At 47.6% G+C, this 15,330-nt stretch overlaps 1 protein-coding gene across 3 annotated transcripts in view; it reads right to left on the bottom strand.

Annotated features, from left to right (window-relative positions):
• The window catches only part of ADGRD1 (adhesion G protein-coupled receptor D1), a 148,008-nt gene that overhangs the window by 119,999 nt on the left and 12,679 nt on the right, over positions 1 to 15,330 (bottom strand). For all 3 annotated transcript variants that reach the window (XM_044440635.1, XM_044440637.1, XM_044440636.1), the window contains 7 exons: positions 13,002 to 13,178; positions 11,091 to 11,345; positions 10,026 to 10,063; positions 6,421 to 6,576; positions 3,043 to 3,102; positions 1,302 to 1,419; positions 258 to 368 (listed from right to left, as the gene is read on the bottom strand). In XM_044440635.1, the coding sequence (XP_044296570.1) occupies positions 258 to 368; positions 1,302 to 1,419; positions 3,043 to 3,102; positions 6,421 to 6,576; positions 10,026 to 10,063; positions 11,091 to 11,345; positions 13,002 to 13,178 (915 nt within the window). The remainder of the gene's footprint in view (positions 1 to 257; positions 369 to 1,301; positions 1,420 to 3,042; positions 3,103 to 6,420; positions 6,577 to 10,025; positions 10,064 to 11,090; positions 11,346 to 13,001; positions 13,179 to 15,330) is intronic.

Consider the following 15,330-nt stretch of genomic DNA (forward strand, 5'->3'; position numbering starts at 1 on the left):
TGAGTTTTTCAGGCCTTCCTCCTCCTCCTGAGGACAGAAAGCCTCTTCACTCCACCCGAGCCTCTCTATCGCATGGCAGCTGCAAAAAAGAGCTTCAGCTTCAGTTTTCTCAAGCAGCAAGGCTAGAAGGCCTCCCTGCCTGAGAGCGGAGAAGCCACTGCCGGCCAGAGAAAACAAAGCGTGGGTTCGGTGGGAAGCCAACCGGGAGGGCCAGTGAGCGGCCCTGCATCCGCGGTGCTTGTCCGTCAAGCCCTTACCTTTGTAGTGGAAAGCTTCAGCGGGGATGGAGATGTAGCTCTGCCCTCGTAAGGGGAAGCGGTAGTGAGGCACGTTCAGGTGCTGCGGAGGAATCTTGGCCAAAGAGTAGTCTGTACGATTGTGCCGGCATAGCGCAGAAGCCCAGGAAGGAGAGGAAGAGGACATGGGATCAGTTACATGCTGAGTATTCATTTAATTAACAGGTTTTTCACCTGCCTGTTGGGGGGCTCTGTGCTTATGGAGCAGCTGACAATACTATGAAAAGGAGGAGCAAATAAGGATCCTCAAATATTTAATTCGACGGCTTACAGAATATAAAATATCAAGTGCAGGCTGGAATTAATGCATTTCCAGGACTTTTTAAAAGACAGCAGTGTCAAGGCCATCGTGGGGAGAGAGTCCCAAAGGAGTGGGGCCATCCCTGAAGAAACCCCGGTACCTGCCAGCCAAACCATTCTTGCTGGTGGACCGGAGCATAGGATGCATATCCTGGTACAAGGATAGGGTGATCCAGGGATAGGCAGCCCTGCGTATAAAGTGGCTTTGAAGTGTTCAAAATTTAGGAGTCGAACTAGTGAAATGAATGGATACAGGACAATAATACGTGCAGACTTCATTGTCCATCTGCCCCGTGGTGCAGCATTGCACCTTGGCAGAGCTGTTTTACGTACATTAATTTTCATCTATTTTAAGCATAATGCGAAGGGACCTGGAATAACTCGTGCACAGTAGATGCTGTTAAAAATCAGGCCATCAGGGGACCTTCTGCAAGCACTGAGCAAGACAGCAGTCCATCTGGAGAGACCTGGCGTACAAGGGAGTCCAATGGAAACGATGGACTCTGCTTCCTTTCCTGCATTAATTGTATAAACTCTGCTGTTGTGGATACAGCCTTCCCCTGCCCCCAGTTCCTAGGAAAGAAAGGGAAACGTCCTGCTGCTTGCCAGCAAGTGAAACACTGCAGATGTGGAGGTGTCATCTTGTGCCTAAGCAGACCCCGGTTTCTGAGTCAGGTGCTGGCATGAGTGCCGGATAGACCTCACCTGCCACAGGTGACGTGCCTTCAACAGTTACGGTAGACGGGCTCCCTCCCAGATTGTGAGCCACGTGGAACATCACGTTGTCGATCGTCTCCATCAAGCCTCGAGCCAGGGGCGCCGTCTGGAAGCCAACAGAAAAGTCACGGGAGTTGCAGGGGGAGTGCTCTGTCTAACGCAGGAGGCAAGCTTGGGAAATGAGAGCCGGAGCTGGTGGCGGGATGGAAGAGGTCGGGCAAAGGTGGACAGGCAGCCAACAGGGCCTTGCGACAAGGCCGCTGGCTCACCGGCCTGTCCCGCCACACTCACCCCAACCCATCCTCCTTGCACTGTTTCTGTCCTTATATCCTGGATCTCTTCGGACCCATTAGACGAGATCTTCCTTAAAAGTTGTCAGTTTTCCTTGGTGTACGTGGTGAGTGCCAAATTTGCAGGGCTGCTCTGAGGCCAAGGGGACTGGTTTCAGGGGGCTGGTGGTGGAATCAACATGTCCTCTCAGGGCTTTCATGAAGTGGAAGCAACAACAGCAGATCTGTCTGATGTTTCTCTCTCTCTCTCTCTCTCTCTCTCTCTCTCTCTCTCTCTCTCTCTCTCTCTGATTTGCAAAAGCAGGGCTGCTTCCCTCTCCCCTCCCCTTTGAAAAAAGTTTGTTGTGCCTTCTCAAGTGTTCCAATTATCCTTTAGTGCAAGAAGGAACCAGCTGAAATGCGTGTCTACTCAGAAGTGAGTCACGTCAGCAGCCATTAGCAAGCGCATCCCACTGACTTCAACGGAGCTTAAAAGTCAGCTCAAGAGAGGGGCTGCACTGATTTGCTTTTGTGTGGAGGGGAATGGGGTGCTGGTCCAGCTGGTTTTGCCCCATCACAGGCTCCTGCACACCTCTCCCCTTCTCCTCCTGCCCCATGATTTCTCGTGAAGGGGCAGAAGGAGCTGTCTTCCCCCCAGGCACACCTCTAAAGTTTTTCCCTCATTCGCACTTGCTCCTAATTGAAAGATTAAAAGTGGAAGCAACTGCTTCCCCACCAGTATCCCCTCTTCCCTTCCACCTACTTCCCCCATAATTGTAATTGTGCAAGAGACAGACTCGCATTTTGAACTCTGCTGTATTCATTAGCACGTTACCCAATTATGATAAATGTGTTTTGCATAAATTCCAGGTCTGTACGACCTCATCAGCAGAAAAGGTTACTGTACAGACCTCCCTGGTTAGCAGCTTTTCTTGAAAGCACGATGAGCCACCCATGAAGGTTCCAAACTGGAAACAGACTGGCTTCAACTGAAGTCCAGGTCACAGGGCCTCCCATCTTTTAGATAATTCCCATCCAATTGAGATAGGAATTGTCAGCCTTACATTCAAAGGGCTGATATCACTCCCTCCCTCCCATTCTCTCTCTCTCTCTCTCTCTCTCTCTCTCTCTCTCTCTCTCTCTCTCTCTCACACACACACACACACACACACACACACACACACACACACACGGCAGGCAGAGAGAAAATGTTACAGTCATCAATTGCGAGACCAAACACATGTTTAGAAGTCCATGTTTCAGAGGGGAGACAGCTTACGAGAGGCAGCTTGGAAGCGAGCGGCTGCAGATTGCATCCTTCTCTTTCCACCATGTCTTATTTTATTTTATTTTTATTTTAAATAAAAGGTCCCTCCTCCTGAGATGACTTTTCTTGGTGAGGAAGGGGAAAAAGTGCAGTGCAGGTGAGGCGTGACCAAGGTGCACCCCTCAGGCATTACCTGCGAGGCATCAATCCAGCCGGGGAGAGAAAGCACACCTTCCACAGCTTTGAAGAAAACCTACGGATAAACAACACCCAGGTTGCTTTATTTTATTCTTACATCCTCCTCCCACCCACTCGTAAGGAAACAGCATAGGAGGCCGATTCCCCCAGGAGTGCGAGATTCACTCTTAATAGACACATATGCATGCATGTCACAGATGGACACCCTTGGCTGAGGCTCGGCTCGTTAGATACGGCACAGCAATATTTTAGTGCAATAGGGTATTTGTTGACATTAACAGGACAATAAAACTCTGATTACATTAGTGTCCATTTATTCTCCTGCTTGTGATATTTAAAAATGCATGTAGAAATTGTATGAAATCATAAAAATCTGAGGAAGGGTGCAAGCGATGCCTGCAGAATATAAATAAGGTCGCAGAGTCTCTCTCTGCTCTTGAAAACATGTTACAGGATCAAAGGAGGAAAACATAGGCAGTGCTCTTACTGAAGCTGCGAGCAGGAGTTGTTCAAACCAACAGAAAATGTCCCATTCCGACACTGAATTCATCTAGTCCAGGGCTGCAGGAATGTTTGCATGGCTTTCCCTCCACCTTCTAAAAGGCTGCAACCGCTCTTCTAAAGCCTAGTGAGCAGCAGCAAGAATGAAAGACCAACAGAACGAAAGACCGAACAAACGAATCCTTTGGCAGTGTCATAGTCTGGCTATCCCAAGCAGAAGCTGGAAACTGCATTCTGACCTGGGAATCAGAGCTGTCTTGGGAAAGTGACCTTGGAGGCGAGGGAAAGGGGCTATTTTAGGGAGTGGGCACTGGACGAAACGGAGAGGCCGGGACAGGAGGTATTTCTGCCTTCCTGTCCAAACAGTCAGGTGAAAAAGCCCACCTAGGGGAAAGAGGAGGAGGAAAGCAGGGAGGCGAAGCTTGCCTCTGCCGTGCCTCCCACCTTTCAGAGGATGCCCATAAGCCTCCAACTTCAGGGGCTTGTGGGCATGGTGGGAAGATGGCACCTTTCTGCTGAAACGTCCTGGTATTTGCCCCTTCTGCTTTCAGCCTGGCCCACCAGTGGATAAGCCCACAGAGAGGGTTCCTGCCAGGAATCCAGCCCCGTGGCTGCCAGGAATTCAGGACCACTCCTAGGGGCAGCACCCGAGCCCTCCAAGCAAGCGAGGAATAAATCTTCACGTTTGGAACTGCTGCAGCTTCCTTGGATCACACTTCTTGGTAAGGTTTTATCACCCATTTGTGCCTTGTTACTGCCCCGGACAAAGCTGAGTTTTGCTTGTTGGGTTGCTAGGAGGGCAAAGGCAGAAACAAAGGTTTATTACAGAAGAGGAATAACAGCCTGGGCATCATCGCCAACTTCTTCTTGCGGGCACCGCCAGCTACATTGTGCAGCGACATTCTGGCTCAGCCTGCATGGGAATTCAAGCTGAACAGCTGAGGAAGAGCTGTGCTGGTTTTGTTCTCCCCTCTATTGGTCTATTTTTAAGAACTGAACTTGGTCCTCCTCCTAGGCAACTTAGACCGTGAATCTGATAGGTGTTTGATAGGGAAACGAAAAGGAGGACTCATATTCTATGCATTTTCCTTTTGCCTGGACCACTAATCTGCATCCCTGCTGCCCTCCCCCCACCCCCAGCCCAGTCGCTGTCAAAATCAGCGCTGTCACAGGCGTCATTCCAGCCATCGTTAAAAAGAAGAATCTGTCTGTCGCTGCAGAATCGATGCCAGCGTTTTGTTAGCAGAGAGTGACTCCTTGACCCCAGCCAACTCAAATCCTGCAGGCAGTGCTGACTGCATCACACAGAGGAAAAAGGGCAGATTATGAGAGCCATTCAGCCTAGCCAGATAACAGGGCCGACAGGGAAAATCCACGGGAGTCAGCAGAAAAGCTGTCCGGCTCCTGCCCATGAGCCGCGAGGGTGGAGGGCCGTTCTCGCAGTGGAAGCTGACCTGCCCCCTTGCCTCTCCAGAGCTGGCAGGCCCGGCCCGCACAAGCTGCCTGCCCTCTGCTGCCCCGAGGCCAGCTTTCATTCTGGGGACCCTCTTGGGGCTGCGGGACACGGGTGGGAGTGGCCGGAGGGAAAGGGGCTTGGCTAAGGCAGAAGGGGAGAGGCCGGAAATGCAACGCAAACTGGCCTGCTACACGGTACCTCTCTTGCTGCCAGGGACTAAGCTTTTGGAGAGGCGTTTCAGTATGCGGGGGCCGGAGGACGACATCCCCCACAAGGAGCCTCCCTTTTATGCTGGGTCTATATAAAGAATCCCTTCCTAGAGGACCTTCCTTAGTTACACGTGCTTTCCCCAAGGCCAAGCCCTCATGGCACGGGACTGCAAACGCTTGGCTCCAACAGCTGCATGTGACGCTGTAGAGATACATTCAGACAAACATGCGAGAGCGCACTGCTCACCGCGACCCAAAAAGCCACCCTGAAGATCGTCTTTGTGGGAAACGGGTGGGGAGAATTCAGCAGGGACTTAGGGTGTGCTTGTGGGCCTACCAGAAAGACCTTGGAGGGCTGCTTGCGGCAAGTCGCACATCCATGATTTATAGCTACCTATTTTCAGGTGATGCCATATGGGCCATAATTGATGGCTTTTTCTCTGAACCCCGGGTTTTTCTTTTTTTCCTCCCCAGCCAGAATGTGATAGATCTTCCGCACTGCATCTTCTCTCCATCTACGTGTTCGGATGCTTATTTTAAGTTTCCCGAGACTATGTTATTGAGATCACATTCAAACCTCATGTCAGAAAAGCAATGCCAGTATTTATGGCCAGGTATTAACTTGGTTGTTTCAATGATGTAAAAGGCATTGCAAAAATGGCTGCTTCTACGAAGATCCATGCAAATATAATTTCAGACAGCTTTCAGTTCCTGTGCTGGCACTCTGATTTGATAGCCATTGTATTTTTTTAATACCGTGTTTTATAGATATATTATTTTTAGTAATTCCATTTGCAGATGTGAATTTGTTGTTATCGTATATTTTTAAGTGCATTTTGAATTTTTGCAAAGAGCATTCTACCAAACCAATTCACTACCTGTCGGAGTCCTATTAATGGGCCCATCAGGGGAAGTAAGATGCCCGCCCCCGACATGGATGCACTTTCTGGCATGGCCAATCATTTCTTTACCTCTAGACAAATTCCCCACTCGTTTTGCCCCACATTATTTTTTCTCAGTCTACAAACATGGGCCCCCTAGGCCAGCCTTTTTTTGATTAAGATGTGAAAGAAATTTTCCTTAGCAGTATGACTAATAGCTGAAGGAGAAATTTCTCTCAGTAAATTGACCCACAGGTGAAATATGTTTACCTCAGTAAATTGATAATTTACCTCCAGACACTGATTAACAGGAGAACAAAATTTACCTCTGTGAGGTTGAAGGCAGTATTCGCTGAGATAGATTCATTGGGTAAGGCTTGGAAAATGCTTTCCAGGTACTGCAACATGATTCCCCGGCGCTGGAAATTTCCTGTCTCCTCTGTAAGGTTAGTTATGATGGGCTGATAGGCACTGGTAGACAACTGAAAGATGGTTGAAAAAAGAGGGGTATTTCTTGATCTTTGCCTTCCCAAAAATTGAAATAAACTGTCGTTCTGAACATTACGTCACCTTCGGAATGTGCAGTGGGCAATTTGTGGCCTTCCAGATGTTTTGGCTTATAGCTCCCATCTTCCCCCGCCATTGGCTTAGGCTGACAGGAGCTGTTGGCCAAAACCCCCACAGGGCAACAAGTCGCCCATCCTTGTTACCTCCCAACCCAGCTAGCTGCAGCCAGTCCTTACCAAAGAGCCTGTAAGAGATGGATTTCCTGGATAGTTTATTCTGTCACAGAGAAAATGTACATACTGCCTCTCAGCTTCCCTGAAAAGGCTCCCAAAGTGGCTTCCAGATTAAAAACACGAGGATGCAACTAAAATGTTGGGATGAGCCAATGTACATTCCTGGATCAGCTTCGCACTGCAGCTTGTTTCCGGGTCGGCTCTGCTCCACTTCTGTCCTGTGCGCCTCTGTCCAAAACGCCACGACCAAAATTGTTCCTCTTTTGTGACTCGTATCCTTAATATTATTATTACATAACGTTTCGATCCTATCTTTCTTCTTCTTGCAAGGATCCCAAGGCAGCTGACAGAGTTCTCCTCTTCATTTAATCCTCACAATAACAACGGAGTGAGGTAGTTTAGGCTGAGGGTGAGGGACTGGCCCAAGCAGCCATCATGGCCAAGTCGGAACCAGAACCTGGATCTCCTGCATCCCTGGTCTAAAACTTTTACCACCACACCAGCTTTTAAGTCTTCCCATGAAAGCTCCGTGGAAGACTTTGGGCCAGTCCCTGCCTGTCTGCCTAACCTACCTCGCAGGATTGTTGTGAAGATAACACAGAAAGTAGGATTAGTATGTAAGCCAGCTTAGTTCCTTGCAGGAAAGAAAACAAGATATGAATACACACATTTAAATAAAGAAGTGACCATGAGAAGGTAGACGTGGCGAAGTTGGGGCTCTCAGGAACCTAGAACCAGCCCTGGGAAGACTTAAAAGCTTCTCTCTGTCGGCCAGCCCCACTTCCATTGCTTTGAGGTACACTGCCTCTTCGCCTGGAGGTTCTATATAGCCTTCTCGGCTGAATTGGTTTAAGCTTAACCAGTTCCTCCATGTGTGCGTTGTGGGCACAGGTCAACCCTTCAAAGTGTGGTGTGGAACATGAGAACTCATGGTGGCTCACCCAGGGGACCTTCTGAAGCGGATCCGGCACTTGCTGCCATTCCAAAGTTTACCAGGATAAATTGTGCCCAGCCACCAGCAAGACACAGAGAGAGGTTTTAAAGGAAAACAAACCTCTTGCTTATATACGGAGTGAAAATTGCTTTCCAGCTAAACGCGCTTGATAACAACAATGCCAAAAACCCATTTGTTTTTGTCTTGTTCATTTTGAGGCTTGCTGTGTGGGAGTTGAATTTCCAAAGGGAAAGGGAAGAGGTGGCGGCAAATGTTCTTGTGCGAGGAATTAAAACTGAAAACTCTTAGCAAAAAATGAAACATATAAAAGGAAAGGACAGCTAACGTCTTCTGCAGAGCAAGGAGGAACCTGAAGCGCGAAAGAGGCCCTGGAGTGCATGGAGAAGGACCCAGGTCCAATCCCCACCAGCTCCATATAGGGCTGGGAGTGCTCGTGGCAATCCACTGCTGCCAGTCAGTGTCAGCAATACTGAGCTACTGCCCATGCTTTCATATCTGCAGGAGACACCGGGGCATTTGCCCACCTGTGCGACTGCAGTTTGGAGGGTGCCCCATGAGAAAGGGCCTCCTCTGCACTGGCCCCAGGCCTGCGGAATAAATCGCCACGGGTTCATCACGGCAGACTTTTAAGGCCTTGCAAGCTGTCACCATTTCAACGATCCTTCCCTGCTTTCCGGGAGCTATCCTTGGTGCTGACCATGGCATCTATCCCAAGAAGAGGGTTGCTCTGGGTGACGCCTAGAAAGCTTAGAAGAAAAACTTCAACAGGTAGGGGCTGCACTGTTGCAGGAGCTATCAGCCTTCCCGGGGCGGGGGGGGGGGGGTCTAATGGCCAACCCTCACACAGCCCACCAGTGGTACGATGTGAGAGTCCCCAGCCAAGCCCCTCTGCTCATCACGGGCAACATCATCCATGCCGAACAGGGCTGTGCTGAGCAAACTTGAAATAAGTTCTTGGCCATTTGCTTGAGCTCTTCATGGCCCCTCTTTGCTGCGTGACACCTTCCGGTCTTACTGCCATTGTTTCTTCAGCGCTCAATTTTTCCACTATTGGCTCTATTTCTCTTATTTCTGTCCATTTTCTCTGTATTGAATATCATGCTTCAATAAAGCAGTCAGAACCCAAATGGCTCAAAAATTATTTGGAGATTGTGGTGTTTTCCACGGGCTCAAATTTACCCGCTAGGATGTCCTTCCTGTTTCTTTGTCTTCCCACTTTCGCTGCAGCCAGAGTTGGGCAAGTGTTTAATTTGGTCCACATTTTTTAAACAAACCCATCCAGTTCAGTCATCTGGGACTAATATATAGATTGGAATACTGCAGTCCTTTGGAATGGGCTTTTTCCCAGCTTTTTCAATATGGTTCCCAGCTTGAAAACTGCATGCACATTAAGGAAAGTTGTGTACAAGAATATATACAAGAAAGAAAATTGTCTGCAAAAAGAAACACGTGTTTTGTGCTGCTTCCTTTAAATCCACACAGTCATACTGAAATTGGATGAGGCATTCTTACAAATGAATGCATGCTAAGCTGACATGACATCCAGAAAGGAAGATGAATGCCTTCTCAGTGGGGGTCCCCGTCCGTTGCTCCTTTCCTTTCAGCATTATAAGAGCTAGGTGTGGTGCTGAAATCCACCCCCCAAAATGGTTCACCATGATGGAGCACCATGGGTGGCTCTGACAGAGCAGAAAAGCTGCAGTCCATGAGAAACCCCACTGACAAAGGACTTGCCAACTTTCCCTGCATAGCATGATCTCATCTGTCCATCCCTCCCTAAACTCACCCTACATTATATCACACCCAGGTAGACAAGATTTTGGGGATTGTGGAAGCATTGCAAAAGCTGAGAATCTGTCGTGGGCATCAGCACAAGAGGGCTGCCACAGAACTCGCTCAGTCACCAAGGGCAAGGGCTTTCCCCACAAACAGACAGAGGTCAGGCCTGAGGCCAAATATTTCTAAAGAAATATTCGTCCCCGAATAGCCCAAGATGCCCATTTTACAGAAAGAAAAGTGGTGGCGTTCTGAGGAAGACCATCCCCCAACCCTACAAATTTCACACTGTTCTAAAGGTTTCCCTACCATTAGAGATGGAATTTGGGGGGACGACCAGGAGCTACAGCAGAATCCATGCTGATTGATGATTAGTGGGGGGTTTATCTTAAACACAGAATCTTGGAAGGATAGAAGCCTTTTTCCAGCATAAATAAAATTGCTCCAAGAATGTACCTACCATTGGAAGAGCTGCGGTCGCCTGCTGTCCCCATGGAGCTGTTGAAGAAAACACAGACTGCTCAACTAGAAGCAAATATGCATGCAGACATATTGCATGTTAATCATTTTTTGCCACCCGCCCAAGGACCCACACACACATGCACCAACCATGGTAGAAATGGGCAAAGTTTGACCAATGTCAGCCCCCTTGGGCACGTCCCCCTAACTTCCTTGTTTAACCCTGTTAAATTAAGGTGCCTGCCTTGACAGATGCACAGATATTCGGTGCTGTTAAGATCTTGGATGCAGCGATACTTCCAGAATGCCTCCTTCCCTGCATTCCATCCTGGAGACCATTAAGTCCTTCAAATGGGGCCCTGCTTTGGAAGCAGACAGAATGCCGGCGCCGTCAGCACCATTGTTTACAGACCAGGACCAGACAGGACAAGACCCATTCGTACAAGGACTCACTGAGAGCATGGCTTTCAGAACAGAAATGAAGAAGAAATAGCAGGCATGGCGCTCCGAGCAGACACAGGATGGAGGACAGGGAAATCTGAGAGTTTTGAATGCGTGTCTCCTCAGCCCGACTGTAGGCACAAACTGCTGAGGAGCCTAAGAAGAGTCTGGTAGGACTGGGGCAAAGGGACGCCTAGTCCAGCTGTGTGTCACACCCAGGCTGAGCTACTGTGCGTGGGAAAGCCACAAGCTGGTCTGGAGGACAACTGCACCCCTGCACCCAGGTTCCCCGGCAACTGGTGTACATGGGCACATGGACTCTGATCCCAGAGGCAGCCTGTGGCCACCAGCAGAGGTGGCTGCATGCTTTTGAAGAGCCATCGCCACCTCTGCAAATTGAGTCAAAGGTGCCCAGGCCTAAAATGGGTGGAGATGGCATGCAAAAACAAAAACATAAAAACATAAGTTCATCCGGCCTTTTGCAGGCCTTTTTAAGACAAAAGAGGGGCTGAGAGTAGCCCACCCCTGTCTGTGCTTCAGGGGCCAGCCACAAAAATGGGAATCCCCCCCACCCCACCACCCACATCGGTTCAATGCAATGGAAAATGGCCCTCTTTCCACTTACCTACAGCAGCTGTGAAATACTGCTCAATCTCCTTCGGAGTGAGCACTCTTTCCCATATGATAAACTCATCAAAGGCTCCACTGACGTAACGCTTGCTCTGGTCACCATCTGACCCCGTCAGCATGTTTGAGCTAGAGTCGCCATAACTGTAGAAAAGAGTCCCATTGGGGTCCGTGGTGTTTAAAGTCCCATTCACATAGACTTTCAAGCCATCATCAGACTTCCAGGTAAACAGAACGTGAGTCCACTGGGGGCCTGAAAAGAAGAGCACGGCAGTACAGACACTCTGGTTCCATGAGCATATGAAGAACACTACCAAAGGTCTATCTGGTTCAGCAACCCACTTCCCAAAAAGGATAAGCAGGTGCTTAAGGGAGGTTCCATTTGCTAACCATAGCTTAAAAATGCAAAGAAGAAGAAAAAAAAGAAAAGAAAAGAAAAGCAGGTTTCTAACTCATTAAGCATTGCCTAGAGAAATCTCCAAAGCTGGATGTGGTATGTGGCGGAGTACTATTTCCTTCATTCAGGGAATAAGATTCCATAACTCTGCATCACTCTTTGTTCCTTTAGTTCTAACAGAAGCAGACAGTAAATAACCACAAATTTGTACCCTTTTCTTCCATTCAAGTAATGGGCGCTTCGTATTGAAAGAAGGCACTTGATGTCTTTGCATTGGGAGGCTATTTTTCCATTTGAGTTCGAGTGGGAAAGGACCCTGGCCCTAAACTTCTGTGCAAGCCAAACATCTCTCAGCCATTAAAATTGTCAAGGGGCACCAGCAGGATATCTAATTTAGCTTTCAGTTGCAATAAAGAAATAAGGACTCATTAGAAGGTAATAGGGTTTGACAAATCTCTGTGACACTTGTTTTTTTGAATCACAGGTTCATTTCATCCTTTTTCCAAAATTGTTGGGGATTTTATTTTATTTTATTTTATTTTATTCAAAGCCTACATACACATTTGCCTGAAAATCTTCATGCACATTTTTGTGCAAGTTTTCTGCTAATTTGCACATTTGTTTGCAGTATTTCCAAACATAATCTGGCAAACTTTTTACAAGCTTGGAAAGGCCCATGAAAGCATTTGCAAGCCTAGCCTTTGGAAAAATCTGATTTCTCCATAATATAAGCATTTTTATTTGCACCTTTGACTAATATAACTTTAACAAAAATGGAGAACCACATTGCAAAATTTGGAGAAGTATGGAAACCAAACAATAATTATGTAACAGCTCATGTGCTAGCTTAGAAAGGACCAATTAGGTCAGGTTATATTGATATGAAACCCAGACAAATTTCTGCCTCCTCCTCTAGAAGTTAAACTATATAAAAATGAATTTGACATACAGAAGGGCAACATTAAATTGAGATTTTTACATACGGGTAGGGCAACTTTAACTTGAAACCTTAACTTCTCTAACAACTTTATTTAAGATACCCAGTCAACTCAGTGTAATATCTAATTATGAGGTTAATTGTTCTAAATCTGAAAAGCTGCCTATCAATCGTCAGTGGACGCAGGGGAGAAGGTGGTAGAGACATTTTCTTTGCTTAGAGAAACAACTCCAATTAGATGTTTCAATATGTGGACACCCGCTTGCTTTATTAACTTAATTAACACAGGCAACAGAATCCAGACTTAATGCAATCACTGGTTCATTGAACACATGTACACAAGTCCGGCCAACGAAGCTCAAGTAGGCAGGAGAAGTTCAAAAGTTCTCGCTTTTCCCCTTTGCGGTGCAACAGTGTGGAACGAATCTCTGTTTTCAACTTGTCCTTTGCATCTAACAACTGCGAAAGGAGCTTTGCAGATGACCTTTCAATAGAGAAATACATCCAGTGGGATTCATTGCTATTTGTATCATATAGGAAACCATAGAGATGTGGCAACAAAACCTGAAATTTACCTGGTGGGATGAAGCTTGCCTCCCACTTCTTGAAAATCTGACGGTTAAACAGCTCTATCGAGCCTTTACTCTCGCTGAAGTAGACCTTAAATCCGCTTGAAAGTACCTGGTCCCCATATGCTGGGGGAGGTTTCGTTTGCTGCTCCTGAGTCTTCCAGAAAAATGAGAATGTTACACCTAATTGAGGTGAGAGATACAGAAAAATGGTTGTCTGTGAGAAGGTGGAAGTGGCATTTGAGAGTTTCCATGTTTTGTTTCGGAAGGCAGTTAAGAATTCAAAGCACGGGGCTGTGGACTCCTTTTCAACTCAGCATTCGCCCCCCCGCCCCCCGTGGGCTCCTACCAGCCCAGCTGAGGCAGGAACAGTTTAAGCTGACTGCGCATTCCCCAGAGTTTTGCTTTCAGGCAGAGCATCGACTTAGGGCTGGACAGAACTCTCTCAGTTTCTCATTTTTCCAGCCTTGCCTTTTTGGTTCATCCCATCCCAGATGTTAAGTTTTCCCAGTCTTGCATTCTATCCAACCCAAAGTTCCAGCATTTTTATATACAATTTTGCTAATATACTTTTTTGGTAAATAATGGTCATAAAACGATGCACTTTGGAACTTCATTTTCATCCATGGATTTTATTATTATTTATTTATTTATTTGGTTGGTTGGTTGGGAAACATTGTTGTAAAATTCAGGTAACTGTGAATTTGGGGCCGTCTCCAAGTTTGGGGTTTTTGCCTTAGTTTGAACTGTGGGATTAGTCAAGGATATTGTGACATTCAGCAGGGATCTGAATGACAGAACTCAAAGCATGAGGCTTGGGTGTCCCCTAAGTGAGCTTCCATGGATTGCGTGCACTCAGGTGTTAGGAATGGATGAAATTCGGGACAGCCCATTACATACCAATTCTGACACCAAGGATCATTGCCTCCTCGAGATCAAGATTACACATTACCAAAGGATCTGCTAGGGTAGCCAGGTGCCCTACTTTACAATGGGGAGCCCTCAATTTGAAGCCAACCTCTGTTTTCATGGCTGTGTGGTCCAATTTGGTTTAAAGATAAAGAAGCATCTGAAGAGCAATGTGGGAATCGGAGTTAAGAGTTCACACCTGAGGGACAAACTGTAGTACAGTCTCCCTCACTGCGGGGAGACACAAGGCATTTCTGTTCCAATTATAGTAATTCCTTCTGCGTTGGCATCTATGCCAAGAAATCCACAGATCTAAACCCTCTTTGGTTGACCATGCAGAAGTGGTGTCCTTAGAGTCTGCCAGTTATGAGGCAGGGGCCTTCTTCTGCAACAACATGACTCCAAAGGTTTTGAAGCCAGGAGGGTGCGGCATAAGTCAGAGTTACAAAAAAGGCATCCGTTGTCCTGGGTTCCGTGTCCTACCATCTCAGTCATGTGAGGGAACTGCATATAATGTGAAGCATAAATGGCTCGCTCTCCCTTTGGAGGAGCATCGAGGACTCCCATAAAAAGCATCTGGTTTTGGAGGTCTCCTTGATTCTGCACCAATCTGCTCCACCAAGGGGAACATCACTTAAAGCCTGCCAAAATTGGTATTTTTCTCGGTAGAGGGAAGCACGTCATCCCACCCGGAATGGAAGGCGGTCAAGACTGGCTTCAGCTTTTTGTCCTCCAGGGACCCTCAACACAAGCCCAGCCTCCTAGGAGCTTCCAGGTCACACCCTACAGCAGGGGCTGGTGACTGGGACAGGTGGGACACAAGTCTCCTGGGCATTCACCTCTGTTGAGATGCATTGTGTGTCCTCTTAGGGGAATTATTTCTCAAAATGCACCAGGACATGGAGATGCACATATGCAAACTTGATGTGAAATGTGTCCTTTCTTTGCAGGGGGGATGTGAAGGCAGCTACCCTACTGCTATTTATCCTTGTTAGGCATGGACTTAATAGCCTTGGTTGTGGACCCCTGGAAAGCTGGCCGTGCTATCAGCAGCATTTATCCAGAGCCTTGTATTAACCTAATTGTTGTCGAGCAACAACGAGGTTGGTGGGTTGCTATTGCTTACTATTTCTCTATTTGGGGTGTGTGTGTGTGTGTGTGTGTGTGTGTGTGTACGAGTTGCAGAGGGTCGTATTCAACAGCAAGGGTCGGTTTTTGGAATGTTCAAGGAATCTTTTTGTGGGCGGAGAATCTGGTTTTCCTGAGCTTCATTCCTCAGACTCTGGCTGCTTTGCAGTCGCCTGGAATCTGAACTCCTGGTGGGCACAGCCAGCATTTGCCAGTATTTTTGGTATTTGGGCCACATCCCTTTGGCCTGGCTGCTACTTTGAGGTGACTCCTGGCAGCTCCTCCAAAGAAGGCTGAA

Source organism: Varanus komodoensis, unplaced genomic scaffold (genome assembly GCF_004798865.1).
Source record: "Varanus komodoensis strain SLA01 unplaced genomic scaffold, ASM479886v1 scaffold38, whole genome shotgun sequence".
Classification (NCBI taxonomy): domain Eukaryota; kingdom Metazoa; phylum Chordata; class Lepidosauria; order Squamata; family Varanidae; genus Varanus; species Varanus komodoensis.